Raw genomic sequence first — 25776 nt, forward strand, 5'->3', positions numbered from 1 at the left:
TTCCATAGCAAGTGAACCATTTTACATGGTCTCCAGCAGTGTATGAGGGTTCCAATCTCTCTCCACGTCCTCATCAACACTATCCATGTTTTTTGTCTGTTTTTTTTTTTTTAATTCTAGCCAACCTTGGTGGTGTGAAATGGTTATCTCACAGTAGTTCTGACTTGCATTTCCCTAATGATTAATATACTGACCATCTTTTCACGTGTTTACTGGCCATCTCTATATTTTATTTGAAAACATGCCTATTTGTATATTTATTTATTTTAAAGTTTATTTATTTTGAGAGAGAGAGAAAGCAAGAGGGGTAGGAGCAGAGAGAGAGAGAGAGAGAGAGAGAGAGAGAGAGAGAGAGAGAGAGAGAGAGAGAGACTGAGAGAATCATAAGCAGGCTCCACGCTGTCAGTGCAGAACCTGGCACAGGGCTTGAACCCACGAACTGCGAGATCATGACCTGAGCTGAAACCAAGAGTTGGATGCCCAACCAACGGAAAGCTACCCAGGCACCCAGAAAAATATCTATGTAAATCCTCTGCCCACTTTTTTGTCTTTTTATTTTCTAGCTGTAAGCATTCTGTATGCATTCTGGATATCAGATCCTTAAAAGATATTATGATTTGCAAGTATTTTCTCCCATCCTGTAAGTTGCCATTACATTTTTTGGATAGTGTCCTTTGACACATAACAATTTTAAATTTTGACAAACCCCAGTTTATCTTTTTCTTTTGCTGCCTGTGCAGCAAAGAAATCACTGCCAAATCCAATGTCTACAGGAAGATTTTCCTCTATGTTTTCTTCTAAAAGTTTATAGTTTAACTCTTAAAGGTCTTGAATTCTTTTTTTAAGCTAATGATTATATATGGTATAAAGTAAAGGTCATACTCCATTCTTTGGTATGTAGAGTATCCAGTTGTCCCAGCACCATTTCTTAAAAAGGATATTCTTTTCCCCCTGAATGATCCTGACACCCTTGTTAAAAATCATCTGACCACAGATTTGTGGGTTTATTTCCAGATTCTCAATTCTATTCCACTGATACACAGGTCTAGCCTAATGCCAGTACCACAATGTTTTTAATTACTGTAGCTCTGGGACAACTGTTCACATCAGGAAGTGTTAAGTCCTCCAGCTTTGCTCTTTTTCAAGACTGTTTTAGCTACTCTGGGTCCTCTGCACTTCAACATGATATTTAGGGTCAGCTTGTCAATTTCTGAGAAAAGGACACGTATAATTTTCATGAGCTTCTGAAATTCTCAACTGCACTGAATTTGCAGGCCAGCTGAGAAGTACTGTCATCCTAATGATGGCATCTTAATGATTAGGTCTTCCAATCCATAAACACGGGGGTGGCTTTCTTTCCTTTCATTTAGGTATACTTTCATTTCTTTCAACAATGCTCTGTTGTTTTCAATGTACAAGTCTTGTACTTCTCTATAAGATCTGACACTTAAAAAGGGGTGAATACCTAACCTTTCATTTAAAATATGTCAATAAAAGCAAACTTAAACAATAATCTATAAACTAGCTTTTATTAAAAAGTAAAACACAAATACTAAGAGTTATAAGATTTTTAGAGTGGGAAAAGTTCAGTTCAACAGTTCAGTAAATATGTACTGAGAAGTCAACACTAGGAAAGATGTATAGAACATTGTACCTGTCCCAGTAGGTTTACAGAGAATGTATGTACATGGGTGGGTATTGGTGTGTGTATGTGTACACATGTGTATGTGACAGATGACAGGACAAGAGGAATGGACATATATTAAAAAAAAAAAAAAAAAAAGATCCCAACACCAAGCCATCAACATGCAACACTCTCTTTTAATTTATAGTTGGAGAAACCAAAGCCCCAAATGGCTGTCATATAAATAAGGTACCACGGCTAATTAGTGCATGAACTGGAACAACAATTTGCATGAAGATTTAAAAGAAAGAGAACACTTTAGCCCAATGGGAAGGTTACCCTCTGGCTTGGCTCCCTACTTGCTGTTTATCACAGATTTCCATCATTTAGTAGATATCAATATAATATTTTCAAAGTGTAGCGCTAAGCTGCTAGAGAAATAATGAAAAGACAAATCAGAATGCCTGTCTTCATGTGGCTTATAGACTTTGCCTTTGTTTTTTGTCAATGAGAGGCTAATTCTGACTTTGAAAATAGCACCTTTCTGCTCTTAGAGGAAGTCATGAACACCCACATCTTCTCAATAATGAGGTCTCTGGCCAGTGTCCCTGGGCAGCTTATTATTTTCCTTGGCAGGCAGAGCTGCTCAGACCAATTTGCCCTTTGAATAAAACTAAAGGCAACCATAGTTCTGGGTTCCGTACAATTTAGAATTCTATTTCTTATTCTTCCACTTGCACATATTTTTTTTTTACCTGACAGCACTTGTTTGGAGAATTATCCCTCCCCAATTCTCAATCTATATTGTTTGGAACAGGTATGACTAATCAGCCACAAAAGCCCTGGTCACATGGATTGGTTCAGGGGTGGGCACATAAATCACGGGCCAGTAAGAACCTTCTCTGAAATTTCTGTGGGAGATATCAGGAGAGGAGTACTATACTGACATCAGTGTTCCTCAGGAGTAAACTTAAGACAAAACAAGACATCTAACAGACACCTTTGTTAACATATAGGAAGAGCCAAGCTGTGAAGAAAGCCTACATATTCATACATACAGACTAGAAGGAAGCTTCTGTAACTCACATAAGGCTACCCTGTCCCTCCTTTTTAACTTCAAGCTACTTTGAGTTGTGCTTCCAAAATATAATTCCAAATTGTCCTGGTTAATGTCACCTCCTAAAATTAAACGCGTCCCTCAAATAATTAGTGAGCTCCAGGCTCTTTACCTAGGCTTTGGGTATATTAAGGTGAATAATGATTTAAATAATATAGATCATTTCCATGATCTGCTCCTCAACCACCTTTCAAAACTCATTTCCTTCTATTCTCCCCTCCTTCACTCTATGCCAGCAGCACTAGCTTCCTTGAACATACCAAGTACAGTCTCAACCCAGGGATCTTCTCCCGGATGGTCCCCCTCCTGGACCATTTACTGGACACATGTGCATGACCCGTTCTCTTACTTCCTCAGGTCTAGTCAGAGGGCACTTCATCAAAGAGGCTGCTCCTTACCTTCCTCACTCCCAGGCACCTAACCTCCTCTTCCCCCATCACTTTACCTTCCCCGTCACACTTACCACTCATTGGTATGTTATATATTCCTTCACTGTGTTCTCTCACCAAATGAAGGTCCGTGAAGGCAGAGTCTGTGCTATGGGAACTGTTGTAACCTAAGCAGTGAGAACAGAGTCTGGAATTTGGTAAGTGCCTAAATTTTGTTAAATGAATAAATTAATGAATGGAATAAAAGTTCTTCTGTCAATGGATATACAAGTTTGTCACTTACCATAGACTGTATGGTCATTTCATCAATTTTCCAAACTTTAAAATAATAGGAAATAAACGAAGTTTAAAAGAGTCATATATTTTTTTTACAGAAGTCACTAAGAATTTTGATAGCATGTATCTTTTGGTAAATTATATTTTGTGATATTATTATTAAATGTATTTGTGAAAGCTGTACCTCCTTTTGGAAAATGATTAAATGCCCTAAACTCACTTATTTCAAGTTTTCAAGGGACACACCAGGTTTGGAATAATGAAATGTAGTTGCACAAACCCTTCTTTCCTTCTTAAAAACCTTTGGATTTATTGGCTACATACTCTTCATTGCTTAAAGGAATCATTGAAAGAAATAAAAATATATCACATGATAGCCTATCATCGCTGATTCAAGGGCTATGCTAAATGTAACATTAACAGCTAGCATTACTGAACACTTTATATAATAAAAATTTTAAGAATACTGATTCCCTTGTATCACTGCCCACTGTTGCCTGCACTTATCTCTGCGAGTCATTTTTGTCACCATCCAACCTAGATTAGTCCCTCCCATTCCTCCCCAGAACAATTTCAATTTTTATTGACAGCAGTTGACAGTACCTTGTTTATTTATTTTGTTAGTGGCTGTTTCCTTGAGCTAGAAAGAAGCCCCACCAGAACAGGGATCTTGCCCATTTTGTTCACTGCGAAAGGCTGTAGAGAATGGTGGTTAAGAGACCCTTACTTTGATCAAATCCTGGCTCTGACACTGATCAGCTGTGTGATCTTTGGCAGATTACTTAATTCCCCTCAGTCTATGTCTTCATTTATGAAATGGGGATCCCAATAGTATGGACTTCTGTTGCTGTGAAAATTATATTGGTGAGACACATTAATAGAATACTTGGCACATAAAGTGCCCAACAAATGTTAGCCATCATCCTTGCAAAGTCCTGTATTCCAGCAACAGGCACGGGGCCTGACACATGGGTAACCAGTCAAACAATGCCTGTGGATGAATGAATGATCTTAGCCTTATAAACTCCAGTCTGAGTTATTAACTGCCTCTCCCCTATTATGGCTGATAGTCAATCAAATAAATAAAGTCTGATTAACTTTTATTTGAGAAAAATAAAACTTCTCTGACTTGAGTCAGAAAAAGGTTGAATGAATATTTCTCTTTGGGAACTCATTTTAACATGGCAGGAACTATAAACAAATGAACTGATACTAACCATAGAAGAGAGCCTCATTTTGATCAATTCCAAATATTAAAATGATGTGATATAGTACAGTTCAAGAAAAAGTGCCAAAGAAATGGAATAGCATATGTTTCTATATAAATAAATACAGTATACGTGCATGAAACTGTAATAAAATCCATTTTGAAGACAAGTTTAAAGCATGGTAATAAAATATTAATATTTTTTCTAATGCAAAAATCTTAAAATACATCTAAATACAGGACAATGAACGATTAAGAAAATGTATCTGAATCAAAACAGGCTTGAGTTCTGACTTTTGCCATGTATCAGGCAGGAAGAACTCTGTTTCCTGGGCCTCATTTTTCTCCTCTCAAACCACTTCACAGAGTTGTGGAATTCAGATACAATGATACCATGGAAAGTGCTATGCACAAAGTAAATGCAAATGCTCCTAAAAATGATCATTCTCTTTTACAATTTCAAACAAACTACTGATAAATTAAAATGTTTACAAACCATGATTGTTTTTCAAATTTCCATTGTTCTCCCTTTGCCACCTGAAATGTCACCTGCATAAGTAAGCAGACTTGTATTCTAAAACATACTTTTCAGAAAAAAATAAATAAATAAACCACTACTCTAAAAAGTTGGATAAATGTTCAGCAAGACTATTAAGCATGAGATAGAAAAACCTACAGGGGCGCCTGGGTGGCTCAGTTGGTAGAGCCTCTGACTTCAGCTCAGGTCATGATCTCATGGTTGTCATGAGTTTGAGCCCCACCTTAGGCCCTGTGCTGACAACTTAGAACCCACTTCAGATCCTTTGTCTCCTTCTCTCTCTCTGGCCCTTCCCTACTTGTGCTCTTACTCTCCCTCTCAAAAATAAACGGGAAGGGAAAGGAAGGGGAGGGGAGGGGAGGGGAGGGGAGGGGAGGGGAGGGGAGGGGAGGGGAGGGGAAGGAAGGGAAGGGAAGGGAAGGGAAGGGAAGGGAAGGGAAGGGAAGGGAAGGGAAGGGAAGGGAAGGGAAGGGAAGGGAAGGGAAGGGAAGGGAAGGGAAGGGAAGGGAAGGGAAGGGAAGGGAAGGGAAGGGAAGGAAAGGGAAGGAAAGGAAGAAAAGAAAAGAATGAGGCACAGTGTATTTTAGTAATTTTTTTTTTAATTTTTTTTCCTTAACATCTATTTACTATTCAGAGACAGAGAGAGACAAAGCATGAGCAGAGGAGGGCAGAGAGAGAAGGAGACACAGAATTTGAAGCAGGCTCCAGGCTCTGAGTCTCTGAGCGGTCAGCACACAGTCGGATGCAGGGCTCAAGCCCACAAACCATGAGATCATGACCTGAGCCGAAGTCAGACACTCAACCGACTGAGCCACCCAGGTGCCCCAAGCAATTCTTGTGAAATGAACAGAGAACCTGACAGGCTGTTGATTTCAAACAGTAAAATTAAAACATTTATTACAGAATAGTTTTAAGAAATAGGAGTTTCCACTTACTTCCTGAAGTAGATATATCTAAATATACACCAGCTTATGAGAACACAAACAAAAACAACCAATTTCACATCTATGGTTCGGACTACTGTCCAGACAAGACTACCATTTGTTTTAGGAGTACCAAAGCCACTGCAGCCAAGGCTGGTGAAATATGTTTGGGTTTCATTAGATTCACCTTTCATAACAGAAGATTTTACCACATTTGAGGTGTGCACACCTGCAATACAGGCCTACTCTGAATTATAATCTAATTATAATTATAATCCATAATTATAAACAAAAACCTAATAAACTCATGCTTAAGTGGTATTTTCTAGACATCAGCAAGGGTCTGCTTTAAAATTCTGAAATTATAATAAATCACATAATATTTTATAACTTTTTTTAAGGTTTATTTATTTTGAGACAGAGAAAGTGAGAGCATGCACAAGCGAGAGAGGGGCAGAGAGACTGAGAGAGGATCCCAAGCAGGCTCCGCTCAGCATGGAGACCTATCCAGGGCTCAATCACATGACTGCGAGATCACAACCAGAGCCGATATCGAAAGTCGGGACACTTGACCGACTGAGCCACCCTGACACCCTAATGTTTTATAACTCATATTTTAAATTTCATTGTCCTCATAAATGCTTTACCTCAAAACTTTAAATTGGGCCCAACATGTATGAGACCAAGAGAAAATAATAATAACTCCTGATACACAAATTCCAAATAGTCTTGGTAAAATCTACAAAGATTCTAAACATATCCATCTACCCTTGGAAAGTGGGTCATTCAAAAATAATCATTTTGAATTGAATAACATCTCCTCACCAACCACTTGGGGGTCCCAGGGGCTTTTGGGATAACCAAGTCCCACACAAGGAAGGGTTCTCATGCTGTAAACACTCCATTTCCTCCTCTAAATCTCAGGGATCAAAGGTCAGACCTCACTGTCCACTTCTCCCACAGGAACAGAAAGGTAGCTGGGGAAACATTTAGTAAGTACTTTGTTGATGTAAAGCAGGGACTGTATCTGGTGGTAGGGATGCAAAGATAAGGAACACTGAGTCATTAGTGGGACAGGAACATGAAAATCAAATGCTGAGTGCCACAGAGATGCATTACCCAGGTGCTGGCAGCAAGAGAAAGTGGGCACCAGCCCTGTGTGCTCAGAGATAAGGGAGTTCTGAGGAGGGTGGAAGGAGGGCTTGTTTGCCTTCTTTAGGAAATGCCAGGTGTGCTCCCTCTTCTTTGAGGAGCTCCTCGTTAATGAACCTACCACCTACTGCAACAGCCTGAATAAAATCGCCTCCCTCTTTGTCAATGCATTTTGTCTTCCATGGAGGGTATATCATCTTGCTTTGACTGTAATCCAAATAAAGGGAGCAACAATTTCTGTTCATGTGTGAATGAACAATGGGGTCAAACCCTTGTGATAGGGCAGCCAGCCACACCATCAGATGAGACCCAGCCCTCACACTGAACCTTGCTTCTCCAGCCCCATTAGATCAAAGGTGACACTGTATGTCCTGATGGACCCATTAGGCTGTGGCTCAGCCTTTAAGAAAGCCACATACTCTGAACAGTGGTCTCATAAAAGCTTATTGCTTCAATTATCCAGAGGCTTCTCTGCAACACTGCTTTTTAGGTTTTTCTGTGACACCACACCATGTGCACACTTATACACACGCCAGACACGTCTGCATGATTTACCATCTGCACAGAAATCAACAGGGACAACCTATTAGCGAACACTAGGTTGAAGAGGCTTCAATGCACATTTTTCAGAAAAAAAATGAACAGCATCCCAAATTAGTCCTAAGAGTAAAAATCGAAGCAACTGATAAAGTAGACACAATGACTAATTAAAGAAGGGATCAGCAAGCCAGCCCACAGGCCACATTTAGTCGACTTCCTATTTTTGTAAGTAATAAAACCTAACGGGCACAAAAAAATGAGCTTTTGTTTTTACTGGCACAAAGCCACATTCATTCCTTTACATGCTGTCCATCCCCGTTTTCAAGCTACAATGGAGAGCTGAGGAGTTGCAACAGAGACCACGTGGCCACAAAGCCAAGTATGTGTACTTAATATCTGGCCCTTTACAGAAAAAGTGTGTCAACTCTTGGAATCAAGCACCGAAATTCCTTTTTACTAAAAAGAGGAATAGCCCCAAACCTATTAAAAGCAAAATTAGAACATTCTTATTACTACCTTCTCATTGGTTCTTTCAGATGAAACATCATTTTACACTTTGTAGACCCTGTACTCTCATGCAACACAATAAAATACCAGCATCTACTGAACTGACCAGGAAGAAACACTTAAACATGTCTACTTCAGTCTTTTTCAAAAAGGCCCTAAAAGTAAACTGAACACTGAACTGTGTTAAATTTGCTAATGATGAGTTATCAAAAGGACTTAACACAGAAAATCCCTAATACCTACCAGTTCTCAAATGTAATATATTCTTTGTGCGAGATGATTTTTACATTTTCTTTGCAGAGTTCAGTTTGGACTAAACAGCCAAGCTCAGGAACTGCTGACTCTGCCGTACCCCCTCAGCTTCCAGCCATGTCCCCTCCCTGCCCTGAGAGTCAGGAGGCATGCAGTCAATTGGAGTGCCTCTTCTTTTCTTTCTTGGAATGAGGATGGAGTTTTGGCTCTAGCAAAATGAACTGGAAATGTCAATTTAAACCAGATTCTAAAGGAAATGATAACAAGTTAAGGAACTTGTTTCTGAGGAGAGGGACTGATCCTGTCTGTGTGTTGGGATGGTAACTCTGGAGGCCATAGGGAATACAGAGAGGGAAGATACCAGAATGAAGGACAACATAGAAGACACTGTTACCCAGGCAGAGGGGAGTGAACACCAGAGACCTAACCCAGGCAATGATAGCAAGAGTGGGAAAGAGGAAACAGATAGGAAATACACCCCCAAGGTGGAAGCAACTGAACTCAATTAGTCAACTGACTTTGAACGTTTATTGTCTTGTTTCTATTTTGTAGTTATATTTTATATTCTTCCCTTTCAGAAATGGAGGACCTTCTTAAGGAAATCTGATAGGTTCTCAGCTCCCTGTGAACAAGGACCACAACCCTATGTCTTTTTCAGTGTCTACATCCGAACTGGAGGGCACGGAGGTGGCATGAGATGAAGAGTTGGCCAGGTGGAAGCAGGAGAGACATGAGAGGCAGCAGAGTGGGGCTCAGATCTTGCCTCTTTCATTTCTTTGCTGTTCAACCTTCCCAGCTCTCCTTTTCCCAGCGCAATATGGATCATACTGCATAATTTTTAGTGTTGTTTCAACAGAGACACAGAGACAGAGAGAAACATGTATGTGCACACACACATTTACATAAACAGGCATTCAGTGAAGAGTAATTGTTACTAAGGGTACCTGGGTGGCTCAGTCCGTTAAGCATCCGACTTCAGCTCAGGTCATGACCTTGCGGTCAGTGAGTTCAAGCCCCCTGTTGGGCTCTGTGCTGACAGCTCGGAGCCTGGAGCCTGCTTCAGATTCTGTGTCTCCTTCTCTCTCTGCCCCTCCCCCGCTCGCACTCAGTCTCTCTCTCTCTCAAAAGTAAACAAACATTAAAAAAAAAAGTAATTGCTACTAGCATTTTTACACTAGTATTATGCAAATATGAATGATGAATGTTAAGACAACCCTACAAAAGGCCTTTGCTTTCATAGAAAGTTGTTTTTAAAAGTATCTGCCCACCCACCTCTCAGGAAAAAGCAGTTATCGGATTTCATTCTCTAAAGGAATTTATTTTGAAGCTTTACTTTATTCTAAAAGATGTGCAGTGGGAGTCATTTTCAAGGAAATATCTTAAAAGAGTTCAGGGAGGGAAACCATACTGAAAATGTGAGACACTTACACAGCACTTTAATGTTGTTCTAGCTTCATAAACCTAGTAATTTTCTCCTCAATCTATCCTGCCAAATATATACTTCTCTTAACTGAAGGTTACTACGTTTCAAGCGATACAGATGCTGAGAAATTAACCGAAATGCACATCTTTGGTAGTGTTAGTAAGGTACTGATTACAAACATTGCTCAATGGGTAGATAAGAGGATTTAGAGTGCCTATGGTAGGGTAGAAAACAAAGGAGAAAAATGTTATCTGACCACCCTATCTCCCAAATATAAAGTGGATTTAAAATATTCGAAAAACAAAATAAGAGTAATTCCTTTGGTTTTTGAGAAACATTCTAGAAAATCTCTCCTGAAATTTGTAAACAGGCAAGTTTCTTCAAATAGCACACACCATGGCTATTAATATTCTGATTCCAGAGCTCCTCGTTGGGACTGTCCCGTGACCACTGAAAAGTCCCAATGCTAGAGAGTGGCTCATACATATGCCCTCCACTTTGAGATAGAAAAACAAGGTTTTCTTCAGGATCTTCCTTTAACCTTCTCCAAAGACAAGGTAACCTTTAAAGGGCACAGCAATTTGTCTTATCTCAAGGAAAAAAAAAAAATCTCTCGAGTATGGTTCTATTTACAAAGCAGACTACCACCTGTGCTGAATGGTGGGTTCACTGTTTAGGTGAAAATGAACTGCCCTGAAGCAGCAACTAAGGAACTACATTCTTTTTGAAATGTCTACCTAGTTGGGTATTTTCCTCCTGTTTCACTGTATTAAATACAGAGCATTACAAAACTGGATGAGGGACACCTGGATGGCTCAGTAGGTTAAGCATCCAACTCTTGGTTTTGACTGTGGTCAGGATTTCATGGTTCGTGAGTTCGAGCTTCATGTCAGGCCCCCTGACAGGGTGGAGCCTGCTTGGGATTCTCTCTCTGTTCACCCCCCCCCCCCCCCCCCCGCCATGTGCTCTCTCTCTCTATCTCAAAGTAAATAAATAAACTTAAAAAAAATGTGTAACAGGATGAACTTCACAATGTGTTGGGGGTTAAAAGAAAACTCTGAGGTAGTCAAAACTCCTTCACAGCATGGATTTTTTTTTAATGAAATATGGATTTAAGTACATCTTAGTAAGAAAGCAGAAAGATGAGCCTTCAAGTATTACCTATCAAGTTATAAGACAATCTGGATTTCCAATATAAATCAAGGAAAATGGCTTGAAAGCCTACAGGTATAATATGAAAAACGTTTCCTTCTCCCATGAGTAGGCTCTGTGCTATTCTTTATCCCATGTAAAAGGTGAGTCAATGACATTTTAATGTAATACTAAGAACTATTCCAATTCTACTTAAGATCTTAAACGTACTCTGGGGTTTAGAAAATCAAAGGCAACCTTTAGTAAAAGCTATGTTGAATTAAATAGTTTCTTTTAAATAAGTCATCATACTTAAAATAATAAGTTATACTAAAAACTGAATAGAATTGCATATTGTTTTAGTGGTCCAGCTTACAGCTTGTTAACACAAGGATATAGATTTACAGGAGCTTTTTACTTGACCTTTTGTTTTAATCTGTTTTCCATAAGAGAGATGTATGATAATAGCCTCACATTTGGACAATTTTAGCAGTTTTACAACAACCTTGAGAATATTTGATACAGAAACGTTTTCTTCACCTATATTCATAAAGTTAGGGGTCATCTTGCTGAAAAACAATTTGTCAATACCCATTTCAGGTTCATCCAGTAAATAAGAAACCTACTTTACTTTGGGTCAGACAACACTGCGCTACCATAGGAAGAAAATATAAGCAAAAACTACCAGAAATACTGGGGGAAATGACTACTTTCCTCTAAGTGCAACAGATGTCAACGGCAATGAGCATTCTACTGCAATGTCATGCTGGAATTAGATTTCTAAAGAATTTTTGGAAGGATTTCTACCAAAATATGATAAATATCTACCCTCTCTGACCTCTCTGCAGAACATGCTTTGCTGAAATAGCCACAGGCAATATCAATTCAGAAGAAAAGAAAATGACTTATGAGAAGATAAGATTTGATGACCCAATTGCAAAATCACTGTAGGGGGGGGGGAAAAAAAAGGGCATGCAGCTGTCCCTTCCTGTATAGGATAGATGCGACCCCCTAAGAGCTGGACATAAATCAAAACAGGTTTCAAACTGAGCTCACGAGAGGGTCTTGAATAAATTCCCCTCCCTACATGGTTCTTCCTCTTCAGGCTGGAGATCCAACTACCTGACAGGCAAAACACAGAAGGGTACTTGCCTAGTTACTGAGGTGATTAGTTGATAAAATGTAACAATGCAAATCTTGTGGGCGAGATTTTTTTTTGCAAGATTACACACTGCGCAGGTAACCTGAACGCCCTATAACAGCAACCACTGGGCCTGAATCTAATTTGTCTGAAGCATTTGATAGTGCCCGTGGGTTGATACTTCTCACATATGCAGATTAAGATTTTAGTGAAAAAATAGCCAAGACCAACATTCTCACTGATATTCTTCTGTTCAATAAATCTATTTTGGAAGCATCTATGGATCTCGGTGATCAAAGTAATATTAACTGTAAAAAAATTTTACCTATAATTTTTAAAAGACAGGATGAACAAAAATACTATTTTCCTTTAAAAAAAGAAAAGGCCAGGGGCGCCTGGGTGGCTCAGTCGGTTGAGCATCCGACTTCAGCTCAAGTCATGATCTCATGGTCTGTGAGTTAGAGCCCCGTGTCGTGCTCTGTGCTGACAGCTCAGAGCCTGGAGCCTGCTTCGGATTCTGTGTTTCCTTCTCTCTCTGTCCCTCCCTGCTCACACTCTGTGTCTCTCTCTCTCAAAAATAAATAAACATTAAAAACAAAATTCTTGGGGCGCCTGGGTGGCGCAGTTGGTTAAGCGTCCGACTTCAGCCAGGTCACGATCTCGCGGTCCGTGAGTTTGAGCCCCTCGTCAGGCTCTGGGCTGATGGCTCAGAGCCTAGAGCCTGTTTCCGATTCTGTGTCTCCCTCTCTCTCTGACCCTCCCCCGTTCATGCTCTGTCTCTGTCTCAAAAATAAATAATAAAACATTTAAAAAAAAATAAAGTAAAAAAAATAAAAAAGAAAAGGCCATATACATTTTCAAGTTCCCTGGACTCGCCCCATGCTATAAACAAACACTTTGCAGGAGGCTGCTCTCCACTGCCTCAAGATGTGCACTCAGTTTCTCCCCTGCTTTGCTCCTTTTACTCCTGCTGTTGCACGAAGCTTCCCTAACGACTCCATTCTCCCCAAACACTGCTTCCTTCCCCCTGCTTTTTTTTTTTTTTTGTACTGGTTCTACGTCAATATTTGCACATTTCTCTAGGGTCAGAAACATTTCCTGGTTTACATTTTCCTTCCAAGGATCCTGTCTTAACACCCCAGGGCAGAGCAGAGCAGGGAGTGGCAGCAAGGTGCAGAATGTGTGAGACTTTTTTCCCTAAGCCCTGCCTATGGGGCTGCTTCTGCTTCTGCTTGGGCATGTTGACAGCAGCCTCTGCTTTCCTTTCACCTCATCCCAGGAATCTACTTCTTGTCCTCTGGTGCAGGATAAGAAATTGAAGACATCAAGAAAAAAACAATTTTTGTAACTATGTGTGGTGATGCCTGTTAACGAGATTTACTGTGGTGATCATTCTGTAGTATATACACATACTGCACCATTATGTCATACACCTGGAACTTGTATATCAACTAGGATTATAGGAGTTACATGTCAACTATGTATCAATTAAAAAAAAAACTGAATACATCATTAGAGAGTGCTGTCCAACAAGGTGTTATAAAGCAAATAATACACAAGGTTCATTTCTAGATTCTTTCCTAAGATTGCCTTCAGAAGTGTCCTGTCTCTCTTGGTGACTAATTTTACTTCTTTTGTTATGAGACAATTACTGTTATAAACTAAAGCTTCTGACAAAGATTCTCTACTCTTCAATATGCTCAGTAAATGATAAGATGAACACTTGCTTCTTTTTTTTTTTCCTTTTTTTTGGTGTGTGTTTTTATTTTATTTTATTTTTTTTATATATGAAATTTATCGACAAACTGGTTTCCATACAACACCCAGTGCTCATCCTAAAAGGTGCCCTCCTCAATACCCATCACCCACCCTCTCCTCCCTCCCACCCCCCATCAACCCTCAGTTTGTTCTCAGTTTTTAACAGTCTCTTATGCTTTGGCTCTCTCCCACGCTAACCTCTTTTTTTTGAACACTTGCTTCTAGTAATATAGGCCGCTCCAACTTTTCCTACCCCGCCTAATGCGTTTGCCCAAGAGAGGAGCTCCCAAATGCTTTAAGGTCATGTTTGTCAAACTGCGGGACATCTGTCCCAAGAATGTACACGACAGAGTGATGGAACACATAAAGTCAACGGATAAACACTTTAGATATACTGAGAAAACACTTTTAAAGTTAAGTAAACAATTATGTTATGAAGCAGAGCACAAACTTTTGTTAATTACTAGGATAAAGCATAAAAATTCAAGTAAATGTTGGGCTTAGTGCAGTAGCCTTTTGCTATGGAACCCAGGCCTCAAGAGGCCAGCCTCTCTCCACTCACCTTTGAAGGGAAATGGCAAAGTTCGAGAATCATTGCCTTAAGTGACTACCTAGGCCTCTCTCCAGTTTATACCTCTGTTGTACATAAAAGGTAGGAGGCTATTACATATCTATGCAGCATATAATAAACTAAGGCAATAATCTGTAAGAGATAAGCAACAAAATGATAGAAATCATATGTACATTTACTTTTAATTCTAAAAGCAGTAACTGTGTCCCCACTAATTCAAAGCTTAGGCATAAATAAACCTAAGCATAAATAAAGATGAATAGTTAGTTCTTACTGAAATGTTTTAAAAATCAGGCATATGTACACTTTATAACTTCCAAGAAAATTAACCTGGTCCACTTAATGATACACATAATTTTGCACTTGCTGTTCCCTCTGCCTGGAACTCTCTTCCCTTCAGTTCTCCACAATACTGATTCCTTCTCAGGCTTCACACTCACCTCTTCAGAGAAGCCTTTCCTGACCATCCCCCTTCAGTCCCTCTATAAATGTTATTATCTTGTTTGTTTCCTTCAAAGTCATTACCACAATTTGTAGTTATCCAGTAACTATTTACTCTTTATGATTTGTGTGCTTCTTTCCAGCAGAATGGACTAGAACCTTGTCTGTCTTACTTACTGTCACATCCCCAATTCTACTGAGTGTCACTCAACAAATATTTTTCAGTGAAAGGCGGCTGCACGGTATTTAAAAATAAAAAAACAGGCATATCTCAAAGATTTTTAAAACTCTAAAAAAAAAAAAGACTGTGGAGCTATTATAATCTGGCTCTCTTTTCTTACAAACCAAGAAACAAAGTGAGGTTCGACAACTCCCCGAAAATCTTTTCAGGATTACCAGGTAAAGGTGAAGCCAGGACAAGTCTTTCTCCTCCCTGTCTCCCACACAAGGGAGCTTTCCAAACCAAGCTGTTACTTCCAGGCTTACTTTATGAGTCCTGCAGGATGTATAAACAGTGTTGAATACACATGAAAAACAATTATTTGCTTCTTTTTCCATCAAATGCCCTTTTTTCTTTTGCCCACTACAGTGGAGAAACCACATGCTACGGAGGTTGACCTTTGTGCCATGTGTGGAAGAGATGGAATACCATGACAATCCAATCCTGTTCTACAACATGGCCTGTGAGCCGTGCCTCTGCTGCTGACACAGCCAGAGGAGCCACCATATTCACTACAGAAGGTCACAAAGTGCATCTGAAACCAGGAGAAGTAAATCCCATATGCATGGATACCTCACACATCCAGAAAATAAATTAACTAATACATACTTCAGTAGCTAGGCCTATTTTCCTCGACGAAGTCAAATTTAAGCTCAAGTGACCAAGAAAAAAAAAATCCTATGAAAAGAGAAGAGTCACAGAAGCAAGTACCATAACAGTAGGAAGTCACTGCAAACTCCCAGAGAAGGACATGAAGACTGATTGATCTGCAATCAGTAAGCTCATTTAGTAAGCTCACAGGCAGGTAGCAGGTAACACCACATGTGACAAGAAAACCCTTCTCCTTAGGAAAACACAGGGATCACATACCACTTTTCTCTAACCTCCCGAAATATCAGAGTATTTTGCCGTGGCTAGACCAAAGCTCCTCCCTCCATGCAGCTGTACTCCACTGCCTGGAGTTCCCAAGCTGGAAGTCGGGGTTCAAAACTTACCTTGTCAGGATCCACGCACAGATGAACCCAGGCCACTCTCTAACCCTGCAACACAATGGCTGACTTGTCTTCCCTGGACCAGGGCATTTTTAGTATTTTGAAGTTAGCTGTTTCTTCATGTGTATTTGTCCACCTAGCCTATCATTTGCGAATGAAAGGTGACGGAGAGCCAGGACCCTGTCGGTTTAACACAAGACCTACCACTGATCTCTATTTTCCAACTGCACTGACAGAGTCTTGCTCCTGGACATGACAACTGCTGAAATAAAACCCACACTTGTGCACAACAGGTTTTTCTCTGGCCAAATTTCTCAATTGTAAAAATTAGGCCCCAAAATTACTGGTGCTATTTAAGACTGGCAAATCTCCCTTATGAATTCATCACATAAAACTCTTAATTCTGCACTTTGAAAAAGAACACGAGATTAACTTTAAAACTAATGATGATAGTACCCAAATAGTATAAATCTAGAAATGGATAAATTATCAATCCTATTAGTTACAAAGTTTAAAATATCTACCCAAGCATGGGATAAATATTATTAGGATTCAGTACGTAACAGTATTTAAGGAAAAAAAAAAAAAAAAAACATGCCAAGTGTGTATACAAAGCAATATTGAGAAACAGGTAAATGGCTTAATATTTTATCTTTACCCAAGAAAAAGTGCCTTGGTTAACTCCCAAAGACTTCTCATAAAAACTAAAGCACATGCAGATAACTGCAATATCTTTATCTCAAGTTTCTTATAACAAACAAAAACTTTGGTTATTCAAAATTTTTTAATGTTTATTTTTGAGTGAATGAGTGAGAGAGAGAACATGAGCAGGGGAGGGGCAGAGAGAGAGAGAGAGGGAGAGACAGAGAGAGAGACAGAGAGAGAGAGAGAGAGAGAGAGAGAGAGAGAGAGAGAGAGAGAGAGAATCCAAACAGGCTCCGGGCTTGGAGCTGTCAGCACAGAGCCTCATGCAGGGCTCGAACCCAGGAACAGTGAGATCATGACCTGAAGTCAGATGCTCAACCAATTGAGCCACCCAGGCGCCCTGGTTATGTATTTCAAATAGTCATGAAACTCAAACAGTGTGCACCGTCAACAGTTGCATGGCTATACCAGCTGGACAAATTTTTAAGTAGTCAAAATCCAGCTACATCGTCAATGCTTCGTAGTAAAATCAGTGGTAACCCAACCCCTAAATGGGAAGGCTTTTTCAATTACATTGTTGACTTGTCCTTTACATGATAAAAACTTAAGTTCTAGATAGTATTTAATAGAACTTAATGCTCTGAAAGGTTATTTCTCCACACATTAGTACATGGGCTTCAAGCATACTGATTACTATAAAACCAAGCTCATATTTCATTTAAGCCACGGCTGAGGGAAATTCAGAGAGGAGCATAAATGAAGGTATTTGTAATTCAAATGGACATTTGAAATAGTATTTTAAAAATCAACACAATGTTCAACTCAGTAACGGTGAATTGTTTTGTTAAAGCCGAGTTCTCTTTGATACTTGCACTAACATCTGACTCTGGAGATGCTAGCAGTGCCCGGCACATAGTATATGCCCAGAAACTCGTTTGTTAAAAATGACCTTCACTCAATCAGCTCACAGGTCACTGGGGCTTTGACCTGAGCAGACAACAGCATCACACAACTGCATTACATACATATAAAAGTGAGAAAACCGAGTGTGGCTAACACAGTGATGAGCTGTGTTTATTCTATTGTTTCAGGAAAGCACAGCTTTCAGTTTTACCAAAAATAATAGTAGGAGAAGGAGAGAGGACAGACCTTCCAAGACCTGTGTGACATATATCAATATAGCAGTGTGGACGTCTGCATTTTCTCAAGTATGGAAAATAATCTGACACCAGTCAGCATCTCTGCTCGGATTACCAATTAATGTAGGGGCAAAAGGAAGGTCAAGAGAAAATGAGACAATTTTGGGAAATGTGAATCTACCAGGGCAATGATTACTGTTGAGAAACTGATTATAAAGTGTCTACCTTTTCCCATTATGTACATTCTGCAAATCACTTCCCCAAATCAGACCGTCAAGATTAGAGATCCTGCCTGAGAATTTTGCAAAAACTCTACATGATTTCTTCTCTGGAAAGAAATTCATCAACATAAATTGACTAAAAACTTTTTTTTTTTTTTGCTTTTCCAACATGGTGAAATTTTGATTACATAGTTAGTTAAACATTTTAATGAAAACAGGGAAACACAAAATGATTCCACAACTAGGGTCTGAAGGTATTCTTATTCTCTATGAAAACTAAACTGGAGCCCGGGTGCCTCAGTCAATTGAGTGTCTAACTCTTGGTTTCGGCTCAGATGATGATCCCAGGTTGTGGAACTTAGACCCGCGTCAGGCTTTGCACTGACAGCATGGAGCCTGCTAGGGATATTCTCCCTCTCTCCCTCCCTCTCTCTCTCTCTCTCTCTCTCTCTCTCTCTCTCTCTCTCAAAATAAATAAACGTAAAAAAAAAAAAAACGATATGGAAATTAATGTAACGCACGTAAACAAGGTATTTTTACTAAAGTGATTTTGACAATAGTTCACACTATGACTTTTTAGTTAATATGAAAAGGTCAATATGCATATATATATAAAATATACATATAGTTCAAAAATTACCGCCTGCACACACAATGATGACAACCATGTCAAGCATATCCAATTTTGAAAGAATAAAAGAGACTACACAAAAATAAAAATAGTAATTATGTGAGAAGAGTGGTAGTATGGGAACATATTTCTTTCTTTTATAACACTATTATATTACTTTTAAAATTAAATTAAAATATATTTATTTTGATTTTTTTATACACATAAAACCACTATATCATTTAGAGGTATTAAATAATAGCAAAAGAATATAGTTTCTAGATAACACCACTATGCAGTTTTAAGATTTGTGTAAGTATAAAATCTACATACCTGAGCCAACCTCTTTTTCTTCTTCTTCAATGTTGTTTTTGATGCTATCATATTCCTCATCAATGGTCTGGTTACCACGCATCTGAGATAAGATTCTACGGGCCTTCTGAGTCTGTCCTTTCTGAATCAGCCATCGAGGGCTTTCAGGTAAAAAGAGAAAGCCAAAAAACTGTATAGCTGCTGGAATTGCTGCAAGCCCCAACATGTACCTGTAATAAGAAATCGACATATTACTGTAAAATTTGGACTTACACTAGCACGGAGTATGAAAAAAAGGTTTGTGTTCACCACACTGGAAACAGGATCTAATATTAAATTAGAATGATCTTTTGTGTTTGTGTGTGCGTGATCAGAAAAAAAAAAGGATATTTTTATGCTGTAGTGAGAAGCTGAAAAATGAGAAAAATCTGATTCTTCTCTCTCACAAAAATTACAATTAAAAAATGGGCAAAAGTCACAATAATTATATATATGCACTGTGAACCAAACACATCATGCAAAGCACCATGATCACAATCCCTTTCTAACACTAATATATATGATTCTGCATTTTACAATAGAAAAAGGAGCTAAAACAAAATTCTGATAATCTATTTAAAAAGATACACATTTCATTTTTAAAAATGCCCGAATGTATTTATTTATTTTTGCTCTGTGAATGATTAGTAATGATTTCATTTTGCCATCAAGCTTCATGTTCACCTTCATTAATTAAGGAGAAGCCTAAAGCAGAAAAAAAGTCAGAAGCAAATAATTATTATTAAGATGACAGAAATACAGTAAATAAGCAGATCAGTTTAAATCCATCAGGGAAATAACAAAAATAGCAATATGAGTACATCAATATCAAAGATATCTCCAAAATTATTCTGACCACTAGACTGATCTCCTATTATCTCTTTGATGTTAGACCTCAATCTTTTTGAATGGAGGGGTTAGATTAGATAAACTTCAAGGTCTTCAAATGGAAACTTCTATGAATCTACGACAGGTGTTATGTTTTCTGTTGATCCAAATTCCCTGGGTATATTTCATGGCAGATTCATGACGGTAGAGCTCAGAGGGCCAATTGTGATTACATAACAACCATACCCACTGATAGTCATAAATCAATTAGAAGTCATTTGACTCAATACAGTTTTCAAAGCTATTCCAACTTTTAAGCTGTGTTAAATCCAAAGTGGAGTAAGCAAGCCTTGATGCCTCTAGTAGTGCATCTTTGTGAAATAAGTCCATTACTTTTCGAACAAATTCATTTTAATTCCACAAACAGCAGAGAAAAAAATATAATTGTCACATGGGTGTTAAGAATACCTCTCCCTCCAAGCTATTTGCAAATGACATACCTGATAAAGGATTGGTATCCAAAGTTTATAAAGAACTTATCAAACTCAACACCCCCAACACAAACAACCCAGTTAAGAAATGGGCAGAAAACATGACGAAACATTCTTCCAAAAAAGACATACATTCAGATGGCTAACAGACACATCAAAGATGCTGAACATCACTCATCATCATGGAAATACAAATCAAAACTACAATGAGATGCCACCTCATACCTGTCAGAAAGGCTAAAATTAAAAACACAGGAAACAACAGTTGTTGGCAAGGATGCAGAGAAAGGGGAACCCTCTTACACTGTTGGCGGGAATGCAATCTGGTGCAGCTACTCTGGAATAGTACAGTGGCTCCTCAAAAGGTTAAAAATAGAACTGGGGCGCCTGGGTGGCGCAGTCGGTTGAGCGTCCGACTTCAGCCAGGTCACGATCTCACGGTCCGTGAGTTTGAGCCCCGCGTCAGGCTCTGGGCTGATGGCTCGGAGCCTGGAGCCTGTTTCCGATTCTGTGTCTCCCTCTCTCTCTGCCCCTCCCCTGTTCATGCTCTGTCTCTGTCCCAAAAATAAAAATTAAAAAAAAAAAAAAAAATAGAACTACCCTACAACGCAGCAATCACACTACTAGGTATTTACCCAAAGGATACAAAAATATTGATTCAAAGGGACACATGCACCCCAGTATCTACAGCACCATTATCAACAACAGCCAAATTACAGCAAGAGTCCAAATGTCCATCAACTGATAGATAAAAATATATACAACTGATAGATAAAAATATATACATATACAAAGGAATATCACTCAGTTATTAAAAGGAATGAAATCTTGCCATTTGAATGATATGGGTGGAGCTAGAGTGTATTATGCTAAGTGAAATAACTCAGGGAAAGACAAATACCATATGATTTCAAATATGTGAAATTTAAGAAACAAAACAGATGAACACAGTGGGAAAAAGAGAGAAGCAAACCATGAAACAGACTTAACAAAGAGAACAAACTGAGGTTTGCTGGAGAGGAGGTGAGTGGGGGGTAGGTTAAATGGGTGATGTGTATTAAAGAGGGTATTTGTGATGAGGACTGGGTGTTGTGTGTAAATGAATCACTGAAACTAATATTACACTTTATATTAACTAATATTTAAATAAAAACTTGAAACAAAACAAAAAACCTCTCTCATTTCAAACAGCAGCTAAAACTACACACGGAATGAGAAACTTTTAAGATTTTTTAAAGTAAACAAAGTTTTTATAATGACTAATGAATCACTTGGCCTTCAGTATTAAATAAAATCTTATTAATCCATTAATCTTATTTTAATCCATGGGCTGTGATAATTATACCAATATTTCATCATTCCTTACTCTGGTAACCTACAGGACACAGTGTTTTAACATCCATTTATGTCTCTGTACCTTATTTTATAATAAATTATTTGCCTGTCCCACCTGATTGTGTATGTAACTTTGCATTCGATAAAGCACCTAATAAAATATCTTGCACACAGTAGGCACTTAGTATTTTGTGAAATGTTACAAAAACAGCTATTCATCTAAACTTTCTGTATTAACTAGACAGAAAATAAGTATAGTTCACATTCGCATAGAAGTTCACGTAGCAATTCTGGATCAGTTAGCTCTGTAAACTTAGTTGCACAGTAATTCCTTCCAATGAACCTTTTTGTTATTCCAGATACAATCAGACCTTTTCTGAAGAAGATGTCTCATTTGAAGAAGACTTCTGAAGAGTCTTCAGATGAGCGTTGAGATCAGTTTACACAAATGTGTACTTGTGGCAACTTCCCCTTAGATGTTACCTTTTATAACCAAATCTGTTATTCTAATGTATGTTTTATTGCTGTAAATGAATGACATTTTTATTTGTGTTCTCTCTTGAAGAAAAATTTATACACAATTGTATTGCCAATTACTGCGAATTACATAAAAGAAAAGCAATAAAAGGCAAACACAAATATATTGCATTAGGAAATAATTTTAAAAATCCTCAAAATGGAAGCCTTCATGTGTCATTTGTCTACACCTTTCATGAGTTTTCCTTCTTTTCTCCAAACTCCTTAATGATGCATTAAGATTACAGAGCTACAGAGAATACTTCAAAGCAGCCCTTGAAATGAATATAGAAACTGAACCATTTTCAGGCCCAAAGATGCTCACATAATACTGTGCATTTTACTACTCACTATTTAATCCTAGAACACAGTATTTTTAAAAACTGAAAGGAAAAAGAGAAGGAAAGAAAACAGAAAACACAAAAAGAAAATCGCAAACATACATGTTAGCCTATGTTTCTAAACCAAGCTATAGAAGACAGAATACTTGAGCTCTCCAGTCCTTTAAAATATAAGGGTTATGATCTGAAATATACATTTCAATGCCCTAACACTAAGGTGGGTGGCACTCATCTGCCAACTTTTGAAGGATATTAAAGCCTGGTTGGTTCCAGAGACTAGGCAAAATAAAACATTTTTTATACATGTACAACCTAACGCTTCTCTTCTAGAAGTAAAATGAAGGAGATTATTTTACTATATTTTATTTATCTTTCATGATGTAGAGGAATAGAATTTGCCCCCCAAAATGGGTCTCTCTGGCATAAGGATTATCTTGGACTGATTATTTTTAACAAATTTCAAGCACAGAGAAAGCTTTGAAAACCATACAGAAGTCACCCTTTTGTAAGAGACATTTACATTTACAATCTCTACTTGTAAGGGTGTCTCCCTCTATGCCAATAAGAGGGGGATGACTCAGTCTCCAGAATTCTTATCAGTGGAGAAGGCAAAACTTAAATCTGCATTACAAACTTATCCCTGTTCATGCTGTTTTCCTGATGAGTTGTCTAAACTGACTTCCCATCTCCACCCAACATCATCTTTTGTCTTTAGATGAAGATGGTATTTAGAGTGATGGCTTTGGCCATTTCAGGGAGTTACTCAGTTTTACCTGGGTCTCTCCCATACATACAGGAAGTACAGGTCATTAAACTTTTGTTTTTCTCTTGTTAAGTGGTCTCACATGAATTTAATTCTTAGACCAGGCAGAAGAACTCAGAAGGTCTTAGGAAATTTTTTCCTCCCAAACACTGACAAAAGTATTTTGATAGTAATAAATTTCCAAAGCTTTGTAGAGACCAAATACAAAATGTGTGTGTGTGGGGGGGGGGGGGGTAGCTGTTGTTTATGATGGAAAGAGCATAGGAACAGACCTGGGTTGCATTCAGTTCTGGACATACTAACCACAAAACCCTGGTCAAATTATTTAGTATTTTAATGCACAGGTAACAGTGTCTATTTCATAGGACATCTGGGATAATTAAGTGAAATTATACAGATGGTACCTAGAATGGTGAAGAATCTCAGCAAAAAAAAAAAAAAATTTTTTTGATCTAGATAGATAAATTGACCTCTATAGATAGATCAATAGATCTATAGATGGATCAATATAGAGATAGATATAGAGATAGATATATAAAGAAATTTACCTCCCTGACTCCCTCACCTCTCAATCAATTCAATGTAACTTGTCTTTCCTGGCTGTATCATCCACACAAATATCCAGTAGGTAGAACTAACCAATTTCTTTCCCGAGGAAAACTGTTGCTCTGTTGATGCGCACACTGGAGAATAGGAAAAATAAGGGATTGCTTTTGCTGTGTTACTGATAAAAATTTTATGAGATTAAAAAAGCAGGAACTCTCTAGGCTCAGTTAAGGCAGTATGTATTCAGAACTCACCATGAGTCCTCTAAATCCAAGGGAATAGGGAACCAGATAAATGATAGAGAATGTACCAATAAGATAGTCTACTGATAAACCAGGGCAGTCAATCCCCAAACAAGTAGTTACCTATTGATATGGAAGAGCTCATCATCGTGAGTTAAATCAAGGGTTCTAAACCCTAGTTTCACAATAGAATGGAGGTGGGAGGTACTTTTAAAACATTACAGTGTCCAGGCCCTACTGACCCAGGATTTTGATTAACTGGCCTGGGCTCCAAGCCCAGGAAATTCTGCTTTATTAAAAGCTCCCCAGGTGGTACTAATGTGCAGTCAGGACTGAGAACCACCACTCTGTTTTTAAAAACTCAAGGGGTGAAAGTAAACAATGAGCACCCAAGGTCCACACTTTAAGGCAAAAGCTATTTATCTTCTAGAGGCACACCAAGCTGACAGGAAGGTAAAGTAGGTGGACTCCAGCAAAACTGCCAGGTTTTCAGAAATTCTAAAATTCTTTAGAATCTTCTGTGGCATCCTGCTCACTCACTGAGCTATCTTTTTTAACTTTCTCAACTGAAGTTAACAAATGAGATAGTTTCTGGCCCAACTAGCCACACCAGCACCTGCCTACCAGAAAACTAAGGATGGGCCCTCAAATGGTAAGCAATGCTTTCAAATGGTGTGGCTGGGCCAGCTATCACCAAAGGAGACAAGCCCAACTATTTCACCTCACCTATTAAGCCTTCTTCCCAGTGCCAAGAGCTGAAGCTCTGTGAACCAAAGATTCTGCATTCCCTGGTGACAGTCCTTCCCATGGTGGCTGAGCAGACTCAGGTACCTCACACAAAACCAAAGAGGTCCTGCGTTGTACTGTGCATTCACCACCATTATTGTCTTAAAGGAATCATGTTGCTCCCACCTACAAAACTGAAGGCAAGTATGCTCTAATAGATGGCCATTTAAGACACAGAGCTGTGTAGTTCATAATTGTCCCACTTCTCTCATGATAACAACATGGTTATCTGATAATCTGGTCTACTGATAACATGATGAACACATTACTTATTCTCCAGTAGTTCCACAAGGTAATGATTATGTTCCAAATACATGAAAAAAATCTACTTGAATGTAGCTTATTCATGTCACCACTTAACAGCAGCCAATAGTAATAGCTAATACATAGCACTAGTTAGTATGTGCCAAGCACTATTCAAAGGGCTTAAGAAACCTTAATTCATTTGTCTTCACAACAACCCTACTAGGTGGGTATCATGATTATCTCCTATTTATTTATTTATATATTTATTACCATTTATTTATTTTAGAGAGAGAGGTAGACAGTGTGAGCGGGGCAGGGGAGAGACAGAGAGGGAGACACAGAATCCAAAGCAGGCTCCAGGCTCTGAGCAAGTAGTCAGCACAGCGCCCCACGCAGGGGCTTGAACCCACAAACCGCGAGATCATGCCCTGAGCTGAAGTCGGATGCTTAACCAACTGAGCCACCCAAGCACCCCTATTATCCCCATTTTAAAGACAAAGAAACCAGGTACAAA

At 38.7% G+C, this 25776-nt stretch overlaps 1 protein-coding gene across 2 annotated transcripts in view; it reads right to left on the reverse strand.

Annotated features, from left to right (window-relative positions):
* Nucleotides 1–25776, reverse strand: part of SLC2A13 (solute carrier family 2 member 13) — a 427568-nt gene that overhangs the window by 323767 nt on the left and 78025 nt on the right. For both annotated transcript variants that reach the window (XM_047867635.1, XM_047867634.1), the window contains exon 3: nucleotides 19151–19359. In XM_047867635.1, the coding sequence (XP_047723591.1) occupies nucleotides 19151–19359 (209 nt within the window). The remainder of the gene's footprint in view (nucleotides 1–19150; nucleotides 19360–25776) is intronic.

This window comes from Prionailurus viverrinus, chromosome B4 (genome assembly GCF_022837055.1).
Source record: "Prionailurus viverrinus isolate Anna chromosome B4, UM_Priviv_1.0, whole genome shotgun sequence".
Taxonomy (NCBI): Eukaryota; Metazoa; Chordata; class Mammalia; order Carnivora; family Felidae; genus Prionailurus; species Prionailurus viverrinus.